General features: G+C 42.1%; 1 protein-coding gene across 1 annotated transcript in view; it reads left to right on the forward strand.

Moving 5' to 3' along the window:
- Positions 1 to 12770, forward strand: part of LOC144691151 (uncharacterized) — a 369111-nt gene that overhangs the window by 87594 nt on the left and 268747 nt on the right. The window contains exons 10-11 of the mRNA XM_078559217.1: positions 9631 to 9796; positions 12022 to 12204. Of these exons, the coding sequence (XP_078415343.1) occupies positions 9631 to 9796; positions 12022 to 12204 (349 nt within the window). The remainder of the gene's footprint in view (positions 1 to 9630; positions 9797 to 12021; positions 12205 to 12770) is intronic.

Here is a 12770-nt window from a genome sequence, read left to right on the forward strand (position 1 = left end):
GGCTAATCCAGTTCAGTTTCTGGTCAATGGTAACCCCCTAGGATGTTGATAGTGGGGAATTCAGTGATGGTAATGCCATTTAACGTTAAGGGACAATGGTTAGATTCTATCTTGTTGGAGATGGTCATTGCCTGGCACTTTTGTGGCATGAATGTTACTTGCCACATGTTAGCCCAAGCCTGGATATTGTCCAGGTCTTGCTGCATTTGGACATAGACTGTTTCAGTATCTGGGGAGTCATGAATGGTGCTGAACATTGTGCAATCATCAGCGAACATCTCCACTTCTGACCTTATGATGGAAGGAAGGTCATTGATGAAGCAGCTGATGATGGCTGGGCCAAGGACACTACCCTGAGGAACTCCTGCAGTGACGCCCTGGAGCTGAGATGACTGACCTCCAACAACCACAACCATCTTCCTTTGTGCTAGGTATGACTCCAACCAGCGGAGAATTTTCTCCCTGATTCCCATTGACCCTAGTTTTGCTAGTGCTCCTTAATGCCACACTTGGTCAAACGAAGCCTTGATGTCAAGGGCAGTCACTCTCACCTCACCTCAAATTGCATATGTAAACTTGTCATGCTGTAATCACAAGAGGCGGCTCTGTAGTAAATGTGGAACTCATGACAGAAAATGCATGCTTCATTATAAATTAGCACAATAACATTTGTAACCTTTAGCGTCAGATAGGACGAGTATTGTCTTTATGAATTGGGTGCATTTTGAAACTGAACAGTAAATGCATGCTTTCGCTACTAAAAGGTTACAGGTTTACATTTCAGGAGCAGCAGCAGTATACAATAAAGCAGTCTGCAAATTTCTTTCAACTTGCCTGCAAAACAAGCTAGGCTTTTGCTTCTATTTACGGTGAGTTGGGAAGTGATGTAATGAGAACTTGGCCCCTGTGTAGCTTCCCAATCATCGCATGTTTATGTTGCAGTCAGAAGGCAATGAGAAGAGATATGCTTAAAGTGGGGTTCCTTTCCTGTAAAAGTGTTTGGCTGCATTTTTCTTAGTTATTATCAAGTTCACAATGTAATAAAATAAATCTACTGCAATGAACGTGTTATCGTGATCAAACAGCGCCTGGTTCTTCTCTCACCACACCCCCTCCTCCGCCACCCCCAGTCAAAAAAAAACAGGTTTCCCAAATATCATTAAGTGAAAATCTACTTTTCATGTTGGCGCTGTGTGAAGTGTGCAGGCATTTGCTTAGTATTCCAAGATGTTGTCACAGGGTTATGAACTGTTAATTCCAGACTGAAGTTGAAGTGTTTGTGCCAGTGTTTTCCATATGAAAATCCCCTTTGTCATACATGTTTAATGTTCTTGCAACCAGAATCACCCTAAGAGTTAGCCTTCAACCAACACCACTAAAGCATTATTAACCCTTCATTTATATCATTGTTTCTGGGAATATTGCTGTACATGAATTTCCCTGCTGTACTTTGGGATGTCATGAGCTGATGATTGTAGATGCAAGAAATCTTTCTGCTCCTTTCTTCATTCCTTCCTTCATTATTTAATATCTGAATTTATACCAAAATATTATTTTTTCAAAGTGAGAGGCTTACTTGACAGAGATCTGAATATTTATACTTTTGTGCATACTGGCTGCAAGGAAAAATTAATAATTTCTATTAGTAATAAGTAAATCTGCAAGAGAAAATCATGAAGCTGTTCTATTACATCTAATCCATTTTCATTAGAACTTTCAATGCTGCTTATCAAACTTAAAATCACAAAAATACTTCTTTACTGTACACTCCACCTCCATGAGCCAGAATTTAAATTATTAAAACAATGTGCTAGTGTTTAGTTATGGTGAATGCATATTAAATAGGAGATATTAATAGTATCTGTGACCCACGGACTAGATTTTGCAAATTAGGATTCCAGCCACAGCTCTTCTCATGGCGAGCGCACATACACAAATTAAAACATGGAGGCCAGTGTGTCCCGTCCAATGGACTGGATTTAATGGAGGCAATGGGGGGGTTCTCGTTTGCTGATTGGAGAGCTGGCAGGAGCTTCACGCTGTCCCTTTAAGGGTAGGCCATGGAATTAATTGCCACTTAGGCACTTAACTGGACAGTGGCAGGCCAGGGTCTGCACTGGAGTGCTGTGTTTGGCTGCAGTAGAGGGCTTCAGTTGGAGTTTGGTGACTGAGGGAGTTTAAAGGTTAACTTCTAGCTAAAGTCTAGTCTTTCTTTTATTTCACAATTGCCTAAAAGTTGCTGTTGGGTTGGAAGAAGGTGAGTTTTAGTCCAGCCTTAAAACAAGGTTCGTACAGGCTCTGCTTGCAACTGTAGCCACTTAACTAGATAACTGGCATAATCAGGTCTTCAGAGGCTAGGTTCAGAGAGTATAAAAGTAGGCTAGCTTATAGTGCTGACTTTGCACTGGAGTGCTGTTTTTGGCTGCAGTAGAGTGCTTCATTTGGAGTTTGGTGACTGATGGAGGAGGTGCTCCTTTCCATTTCTACCTTAGCTCAAAGAGAGCAGCGGCCTTGATAAGTAGGAACTGGTGAGTAAATTAGAAAAGTGTAATATTTTTAAAGTTCCTATACTTGGATTTAACTGCGAAGTGCCAGGAATAAGGGAAATTTGGGACCAATAAAATAAAGTAATATAAATTACCCAAAGTAGAATAAAGCTAACGTAAGGGAAAGTAGATTTAAGATATGGCAGTGCAGCTCAGTCAAGTGGAATGTGTGTCCTGTAATATGTGTGAAGTCATGGATGCTACCAGTGTCCTAGCTGACCACATGTGCAGGAAGTGCTGCCAGCTGCAGAATCTTGAGCTCCAGGTTTCAGAGCTTGAGCGGTGACTGGAGTCACTGTGGCTCATCCGCGAGGCTGATAGCTACGTGGATAGTACGTTCAGAGAGGTGGTCACACCTCAGCTTAAGTACGTGGAGACAGAGGAGGAATGGGTGACCACCAGGCAGTCTAGGAGAAGTAGGCAGTTAGTGCAGGAGCCCCCTGGGATCCCGCTCACAAATCGGTTTTTCATTTTGGAAGCTGGTTCTTCAGAGAAGTGCAGTCAGAGCCAGGTTTGGGGCACCATGAGTGGCTCAGCTGTACAGGAGGGGAAGAAGAAAAAAGGAAGAGCTATAATGATAGGGGATTCATTTAATAGGGGAATAGACAGGCATTTCTGTGGCCATAGATGTGACTCCGGGATGGTATGTTGTCTCCCTGGTGCCAGGGTCAAGGATGTCATAGAGCAGCTGCAGGACATTCTTCTGGGGGAGGGTGAACAGCCAGAGGTCATGGTCCACATTGCTACTAATGATTTAGTTAGGAAGGGGGGTGTGATCCTGCAAACAGAATTTTGGGAGCTAGGTAGAAAATTAGCAGGCAGGATATCAAATGTAGTAATCTCCAGATTACTCCCAGTGCCATGTGCCAGTGAGTACAGAAATGGGAGGATAAGGCAGATGAATGCGTGGCTGGAAAGATGGTGCAGGAGGGAGGACTTTAGATTGCTGGGACACTGGGACAGGCTCTGGGGGAGATGGCACATGTACAAGCCGGATGGGTTGCACCTGAATAGAGCTAGGACTGAGTTCCTTGCGCGGTGTTTTGCTCGAGCTGTTGGGAAGGCTTTGAACTTACTCGGTAGCGGTGTGGGAACCAAGAAAAAATATTAGAGAGGAATACCAGGGTGCACAAAATGCTGGGAAGGACAGATAGCACTAGTATAAAGAATAGTAAGTTAATAGGTAAAGTCGGGGTAAGGGAGAAAGTAATAAAATCTAAATCGGGGTTATTATGCATGTATGTGAATGCACAGAGCGTAGTAAATAAGATTGGGGAGTTACAGGCGCAGATTGCCCTGTGGAAATATGATGTTGTGGCGATAACAGAGACCTGGCTAAAGGAAGGGAAGAACTGGGTGTTAAGTATTCCTGGGTACAAAGTGTTCAGAAGAGATAGGAAAGGAGGAGGGGTGGCAGTATTGGCTAAGGAGAGCATTGTAGTGCTGGAGAAAGAGGATATCCCAGAGGGTTCAAGGGCAGAATCAATTTGGCTAGAGCTAAGGAAGAAAAAGGGTGCAATTTACATTGCTCGATGTAGTCTATAGACCGCCAACTAGTGAGAAGGACGTAGAAGAACAAATCTGCAGGGAAATTACAGAGAAATGCAGGCATTATAGAGTAGTTATAATGGGGACTTTAATTACCCGAATGTAGACTGGTACAGTGGTAGTGTAAAGGGCGGAGAGGGTCTAAAGTTCCTAGATTGTGTTCAGGAGAATTTTCTACAGCAGTATGTGTCCCATCCAACCAGAAGAGACACCCTGTTCGACCTGGTCCTTGGAATTGAGGCGGGCCAAGTAGATCAAGTGTCAGTGGGGAACATTTAGGAGACAGTGATCATTGTACATTTTAGGATGATGATAGAAAAGGACGATAGGCAATCCAGAGTAAAAATAATTAACTGGACAAGAGCTGACTTTGATGGGGCAAAAACAGAGCTGGGCCAGATAGACTGGAAGGAAAGATTGGTGGGAAAAACAGTAGCTGAACAATGGGCTACCTTCAAAAAGGAATTAGTTCTGGCACAGTCAAGGTATATTCCAGGGAAAGGTAGGACAAACAAATCCAAAGCTCCCTGGATGAAAAAGGAGATTGAAATTAAGATAAAGAAGTGCGCTTATGACAGGTGTCAGGTAGAAAATACAGTTGAGAACCAAGAGGAATACAGAAGATTCAGAGGGGAGGTAAAAAAGCATATTAGAGAAACGAAGAGGGATCATGAGAAAAAACTGACAGCCAACATAAAGGGGAATCCCAAAATCTTCTATAGGCATATAAATAGTAAAAAGGGTGGCAAAAGCAGGAGTAGGGCTAATTAGGGACCTAAAAGGGAATTTACACATGGACGAAGGGGCCAAGGCTGAGGTATCGAATGAATACTTTGCAGCTGTCTTTACCAAGGAGGTAAATGCTACCCAGGCCATAGTGACAGACAAGGAAGCTCTGTCACTAGAAGGGTTCAAAATTGATAAGGAGGAAGTGCTCAATAGATTATCAGCACTTAAAGTTGATAAGGCACCTGGACCGCTTGGGATGCATCCAAGGATATTGAAAGAGGTGAGAGTAGAAATTGCAGGGACACTGGCCATAATCTTTCAGTCTTCCCTAGCTCGGGGATCATGCCAGAGGACTGGAGAATTGCAAACATTATGCCCTTGTTCAAAAAGGTCGTAAGGAATTGCAATTGCAGACCAATCAGTTTAACTTCAGTGGTGGGTAAGATTCTAGAAACAATTACTCAGGATAGAATTAATAGTCACATGGAAAAATATGGGTTGATAAGGAAGAGTCAGCATGGATTTCTAAAGAGAAATCGTGTTTAACTGACCGGCTGGAGTTTTTTGGAGAGGTAACAGAAAAGGTCGATGAGGGTAATGCTGTTGATGTGGTGTAAATGGACTTTCAAAAGGCATTGACACAGTGCCACACAACCGACTTGTGAGAAAAGTTATTGCTCTTGGAATAAAAGGGAAAGTAGCAACGTGGATACAAAATTGGCTGAAAAATAGGAAGCAGAGAGTAATGGTCAATGGATATTTGTTGAGCTGGAGGAAGGTTTGTTGTATAGTTCCCCAGGGGTTGGTATTGGGACCCTTGCTTTTCCTGATATATATTAATGATCTAGATCTTGGTGTGCAGGGGACAATTTCAAAGTTTGCGGATGATACAAAGCTTGGGAGTGTTGTGAACTGTGAGGAGGACGGTGTGGAACTTCAAGAGGACATAGACAAGTTGGTGGAGTGGGCGGATAGGTGGCAGATGAAGTTCAATGCCGAGAAGTGTGAGGTCATGCATTTTGCTAGGAAGAACATGGACAGACAATATAAAATAAGGGAATATTGTGTACAGTTCAGGGCACCATATTATAGGAAGGATGTGAACACATTGGCGAGAGTGCAGAAGAATAGTTCCAGGGATGAGAAACTTCAGCTATGAGGATAGATTGAAGAGGTTGGAACTGTTTTCCTTGGAGAGGAGAAGGCTGAGAGGAGATTTGATAGAGATATTCAAAATTACGAGGGGGCTGGACAGAGTAGATAGGGAGAAGCTGTTCCCATTCGTAAAAGGATCAAGAACGAGAGGGCACAATTTAAAGTGATTTGCGAAAGAAGCAAGTGTGATGTGAGAGAGACTTTTTCACACAAGTGGTTTGGGTCTAGAATGCACTGCCTGGAAGTGTGGTGGATGCAGGTTCAGTTGAGATTTTCAAGGGGACATTAGATGATTATTTGAATAGGAACAATGTGCAAGAGTACAGGGAAAAGGCAGGGCAATGGCACTAGGTCATAATGCTCATTTGGAGAGCTGGTGCAGAAATGATGGGCCAAATGGCCGCCTCCTGTGCCATTAAGATTCTGTGGGCCTTCTTCTCCCCACCCACCCCCCGGACCAAATTCCCCAGGGAGGTAGGCACAGAAGTCTAGCCAGCTGAGAGCTGCTGGCAAATCAGAGGCCATCAGCTTTACCGAATGGCAGCACCACAGGGGAGGCAATGGCTGCTGCTGGTACTATCTGAGGCCTAGTACTGTCACTGGATCTCAGGCCACTGGTGAGGGATGACGGGAGAGGACAGCGGTCAGCAACAAGGGCAGGGGTGTGGCTTTGAGCACCTGCCCCCTTCTGATACCACTTCCTTTAATCGGACACAGAGTGCTTTTAATGAGGGAAACCTCACCCCTTGCCCCACAACCATTGGGAACCCACAAACAACCCGTACGGGTTTGCTTGTTATGCTTCTTGCATGGTGAGACCCCGAGCACTGCATAAACTAATTTGCTGGAGTTCTTTGAAGGTGTAACAAGCAAAGTGGATAATGGGGATCCTGTAGATGTAGTATATCTGAACTTCCAGAAAGCCTTTGATAACGTGCTGCACAAAAGATTAATACACAAGATAAGATCACACGGAGTTAGGGGTAATATATTAGTTGGAAAGAGGATTGACTAACCAACAGAAAGCAGAGAGTCGGGATAAATGGGTATTTTTCTGGATGGCAAGCTGTAACTAGTGGGGTGCCACAGGGTTCGGTCCTTGGGCCCCAACTATTTACAATCTATATTAATGACTTGGATTCAGGGATAGAAGGTACTATAGCTAAATTTGCAGATGACACCAAAATAGGTGGAAAATTAAGTTGCAATGAAGAAATAAGAAATTTACAAATGGATATGGACAAGTAAGGTGAATGGGCCAAAATTTGGCAGATGGAGTTTAACGTGGATAGGTATAAGATTATCCATTTTGGTCGAAAGAATTAAAAGGCAACTTATTATGTAAATGGAGAGAAACTTCAGAATGCTTCAGTACAGAGGGATCTGAATGTCCTCGTGCATGAATCGCTGAAAGCTAAATGCAGGTACAGCAGGTAATAAGGGAGGCAAATGGAATTTTGGCGTTTATTGCTAAAGGAATAGAATATAAAAATGGGGAAGTGTTGTTGCAACTGTACAAGGCATTGGTGAGACCGCACCTGGAGTACTGTGCACAGTTTTGTTCCCCTTACTTGAGGAAGGATGTAGTTGCATTGGAGGCGGTTCAGAGGAGGTTCACTAGGTTGATTCCAGAGATGCGCGGCTTGTTTTATGAGGAGAGATTGATCAGTTTAGGCCTATACTCGCTAGAGTTTGGAAGGATGAGAGGAGATCTAATTGAGGTATATAAGATGCTAAAGGTGATAGACAAAGTAGACATGAAGTGGATGTTTTCCCTTGTGGGGCATTCTAGAACAAGAGGCCATAGTTTTAGGCTAAGCGGTGGTAGATTTAAATCAAAGATGAGGAGGAATTACTTTTCTCAAAGGATCGTGAATCTGTGGAATTCACTACCTCAGAGTGCAGTGGATGCCAGGACGCTAAATAAATTTAAGGAGGAGATAGACAGATTTTTAATTAGTAACAAGCTGAAAGGTTATGGGGAGAGGGCGGGAAATTGGAGTTGAGGCCGAAATGAGATCAGCCATGATCATATTGAATGGCGGCGTAGGCTCGAAGGGCTGAATTGCCTACTCTTGCTTCTAGTTCTTATGTTCTTAATCCACCCTGCCCGGTAGAATCTGCTTAACAAAGGTTTGAAATGTTATTGGACTTTCCCTCTTTAGACTTTCTGCAGCTATGCAATCAGTGTTCGCGGATAACACTGGCAAGTTGCAACTCTCCTGGGAACACGTGCGTTATAGTTGGCAGAGTGCATTGCTGTGGGCTGGAGACCAACTAATTCCTCATCCATCATAGAACACAAAATGAAATAATACATTGTGATCATGTTACATTGTAATTATGTTATTTGCTCTCCTCAAAAGCATTTGGGAAACAAATACTTAAGATTACTGATTTCCAACTTCATTAAGTGAATAATGCCATATGTCATTAACCTACTGTTATCATGCCCGGTGTTTTACCTCTGTTGTTTTCCCAAACATTTAGCAATCTAGGACAGTTTTGCCTGGTATATATAGTCTAAACTTATTTTTGGCTAATTTCTATCTTTTCCTCAGATTCTACTTTCTTGGTGTCTCGCATATATGTAGATGCAGGGTTTGAGAGTATCACACATGAAAGCACCAAACTGTTAATCCAAGAGAAAGAGGCAGGCACATTGTGCTTCTTTCTTATGACCCAGAACCTGGAATTGGCTAACTCCTCCCAATCTGTAAACTTCTCTTAAATGAACTGCTAATTTGTTTCAGGATTCCCCTGTTCACAGCAATTGTTTGTGTGACCTTGACAAGCTAAATCCAGATTCCCTACTCTTCGGCAGCAGCATAATACATTGTGCTTTGTAATATAACATTGATAGCATTTTTAAAAATGGCATGTTGTCTGACAGTCCATGAGCAGTGCCATCTGCTGCCTTGATCAAGAAATAGGAGCAGCCCATCGATCCTACTCCGCCAGTCAACAAGATCATGGCTGATCTGATTGTGGTGTGAACTCCACTTTCCTGTCTGCCCCCAGAACCCTTGTCTCTTTGTAGATTAGACTGTTGGATTATTAAAGGTGTAGGACCAGGTTTTCCACTTCTTTTATAATTTTCAGCTTGTGATCTCCCAACCATTAAAATGAATGGCTGGAAAAGCAACCTTTACATTAAGTTCCAAAACGCTCAATATTTATTAATGAACTTCACAATGGATACAACCTTTGCAAGCTGCTTGTTCCCGGGAAATGCTTTCATGTCCTAGAGGCTGTGTGTATCTTGCTCTAGTGTGGTGATATCTCAATTTGATCCACTGGTTAGTGATGGGTAGTGCGCCACATGCTGAGGTACCAATCCTAGCTATGCTATTATGGGAGGTGGCATGGTTGAGAATAGCCAGGTGAAGCTACAATGAGGCTTACCCTAGGATGCCCTCTTGAGCAACTGGTTCAAGCATTGATAAAGGCCTGAATTTAGGTCGTCATCTCACCTTAGTCACGAATGGTGTGTGGTATAAGAATTATAAATTTTTCAAGTTCTCTTCCAACGCATGCTGATTCTGACAAGGGTTACATGATCTGTTGTGCAACCTCTTCAGATTTCTTATTGATGAAATCCACGAAGGGGAGAAATGTCTGATTAACTATATTGTGCTTTTTCCTTTATCAGGCAGCCTCTGGTGGACACGTTACCAGCGTGTGGAACTGAAGCATGCATCAGTTTCCTAACAGAAATCATTTTGTCTCAAGAACTGGATGAAGATCGAGCAGACGCTTTTATGTGGTCTTTGGCTTTCATTCCAGAACCTACAGCACCAATGGTCACCGCAGTTACTGTGAGAAATTTCCCTTTTATTTAGTTCAGTTGCAAAATGATTTGTAATTGTAGCATTATGTTTTGCAGCTGCAAGAATAGGAAAAATAACTACCAATGCACAGTAACATGTAATGAACATTACTTGGAGAAACAAAAGCAATTCATAGTTTGCTGTTTAACACAGGATTAAATAGCTGGTTGGGAATGCAATTGAAAGTTATTAAGATAAAAGGAAATCATCAGATATTGTGTGCAACTTTCTGGTATCAAGGGAATCATCAACTTAATAAGAGTAAGAATAATAGAGATTATTCAGTTAAAACAGATATATTCTAATGTTAGTTAAGATATATTCTAACCTTTCTTTCAATTAGCTTGGGCAAGAAAAAACTTAGTACAATTAGAAAAATTGGGTGAAAAACTTGATAAAATTGGACATGATCTCTGAAGTTACGGCTGAAGGGGCTCAATGCATTTTTGTTTTGTTGGTGCTTGAGATGTGTGTGATGCTAGTAAAGTTAAAATTATTGTCCATCCTCAGTTGTCCTGAATGTTAAAACTGAGTGACTACTTAGGCCGTTTTGGAGCACAGGGCAGAGTCAGGCCAAATCTGGAGGTCTTTAAAAATGGTGGGCGGAACTAGATGCAGTATTTCCAGCAGATCCCATTTTTGCTGGCAGGAGGAAGAGGGATGGGGGGGGGTGGGGGTTGCAGTGGGGTGGAGGTGGGGATGAACCACATCATGAATTGAACTTAACAGAACCATTTGGAATTAGTGCTCAGTTCAAACAGACCCCATTTTCACTGTTCCAAGAGCTTTAACCCACAGTTTAGAAGCCACAAATTTATGGAGTGGGCATAAATGCTCTTGAAGAGCAGATAAGGCCTGATTGTGTTATAACCAGAAGTTATTTAAATCCATAACCCTTTAAACATGGAAGCAAAAGCTGCAGCTGTCAGTGAGAGTTTTTTTTTAAAAAAACACCCTGATGGGCTGCTTTGACTGACGGGCAATCTGGTTTAGCTTAGAAGAACCACTTACTGTCTAATCCTGCATAGAGGCCATTGTTAACATTTCCCAAGGGCCATTACTACAGCTGAGGCCATTAAGAATGCTTGACTGAGTTTCAATTGCTCCAAAAGCACTCAGCAGGGGAGGGACGGGGGGCTGAGTTCACATTTTCATTGACAGTTTAAAAAGGCTATTAAAGGATTAGCTCTCTTTGATGTGATTACTGAATAGAAGTTTGTTTAGTTTTTATAACAGATTGACCTCTTGAGGGGATTTAAAATGTTTAAATGGATTTCATGAGCTGTATTAGATTGTTAGAAGTTTATTTTTCTGTTCTGTTCTGCTTCTCCACCTTTCTCCTGAGGTCTTCCAGCAGTGTATACTGGGTGAGTGGCAATGGAGATGGCATGGTGAGTATGAGGTGACATGAGGGAGTTGGGTGGGAGCATTAGTTGGCATGGATGAGGCATGGGGAGTGGGTGAGGGTGAGTGAGTGTGAGGGATATAGAGGGCCAAACAGCGTTTAAAACAGCTGGGACAAAATCCCATACAACTAGGTGGGCCTTCTAACCAGCCCACCTTGGCATTCACCCTCCCTTATGGTTGCCACCGATCTACTTCCAGGTTCAGTGGTCCCAACTTGATTCTGTCCCTGCCTCTCCATAGCGAAAATTTCCCGACTTGAGCTGCCTGCCCCCGTAGTGAAAATCCGGTCCCAAGAGTCAATCACATAATGGAGGCAAGCTTCATACATAGGCCAGCCCAGATAGAGGTGACAGATTCTCTTGTGCAGTAGACATTGCTGAACCACCTGGGTTTTTATAACATGCCACTGGCTGTCATGGTCATTTTGTCTCTTGCTAACCTACAAAGTACCTTTTATTTCATCCATTTCCTTTACTTGTTATGAAGTGTGGTGTTATTAAGATAATGGAGTGTGCTCAATTACAGGTGTAACAGGACAGTGTGAAAGGTCCAATAGTGGAAAAATTAGTTTGTGCTTTCTGATAGAGTATGCAGGTTATATAAGGACATTTTTTTAAAAACTCTGATTATTGAGTTATGAAGTGAAAGTATTATCAGCATTACTGACAGTAAGATACAGAATCAGTTCTGTTCACAGAGAATGGGGAACAATAGTGGAGAATATTGTAACAATGACTTTGTCATTATGCTTCGTTGATTACTGGAAAGTGCCTAGTCTTGTAAATCTAATTGGTTTTAATTCACAGGCCCTGTTGAAATCACCAGATGCAAGAACACAGACTTTTCTAGGAGTTTCTTCTCTGGTTCATAACTTCTGTTCAAAAAACAATAGATGTCAAGTAATACCCGAGGTACAGGAGGTCATGAAGATTCTGGAAGGTTATGTACAAGGAAATTGTAGAGCACGGGAATCTGAGAAAAAGAAGAAGGTATGAATGAAAATGTGTTGTATTCAACAGCTACAAGCCTGTCATGTTTTATAAGACTGCATCCTCACTCATAATGCTCCCATTTATAATTCTCATTCTTTGTAATATTTAATGTTTGTAGATAGTAGAATCTAATATTTTATTCAGGGCTACTTTCCATGACAATCATGTTAAGCAAGTGTACTTTATAAGCATATAGAATGATTGGTTACAACACAAAAGGAGGCCTTTTGACCTGTCTTTTCTATGCCAGCTCTCTGTAAGAGCAACTCTGCTAGGCCCACTCCCACTCGCTATATTCAAGAAAGATGAATTAAAGGGAATGAATATCAACATGCAATAAAATGAGAGCAACATGCTAAAATTGACATAAAATTGTTAAATCTCAATCAAAATTAAACCAAGTAGTAGAATAATTGTGGCACATTAGTCATTCTCTTTAATTGGTGCAACCTCTATGCATCTTTGGGAAGACTCTATCCACCAGCAGAAAGTAATACCAGGACATTGTGCTTCTAGCCTTTATATTGTTACGATCCTAGACCAGACCCCAAAGTTGTTGGTAA

Source organism: Cetorhinus maximus, chromosome 15 (assembly GCF_964194155.1).
Source record: "Cetorhinus maximus chromosome 15, sCetMax3.hap1.1, whole genome shotgun sequence".
Classification (NCBI taxonomy): Eukaryota; Metazoa; Chordata; class Chondrichthyes; order Lamniformes; family Cetorhinidae; genus Cetorhinus; species Cetorhinus maximus.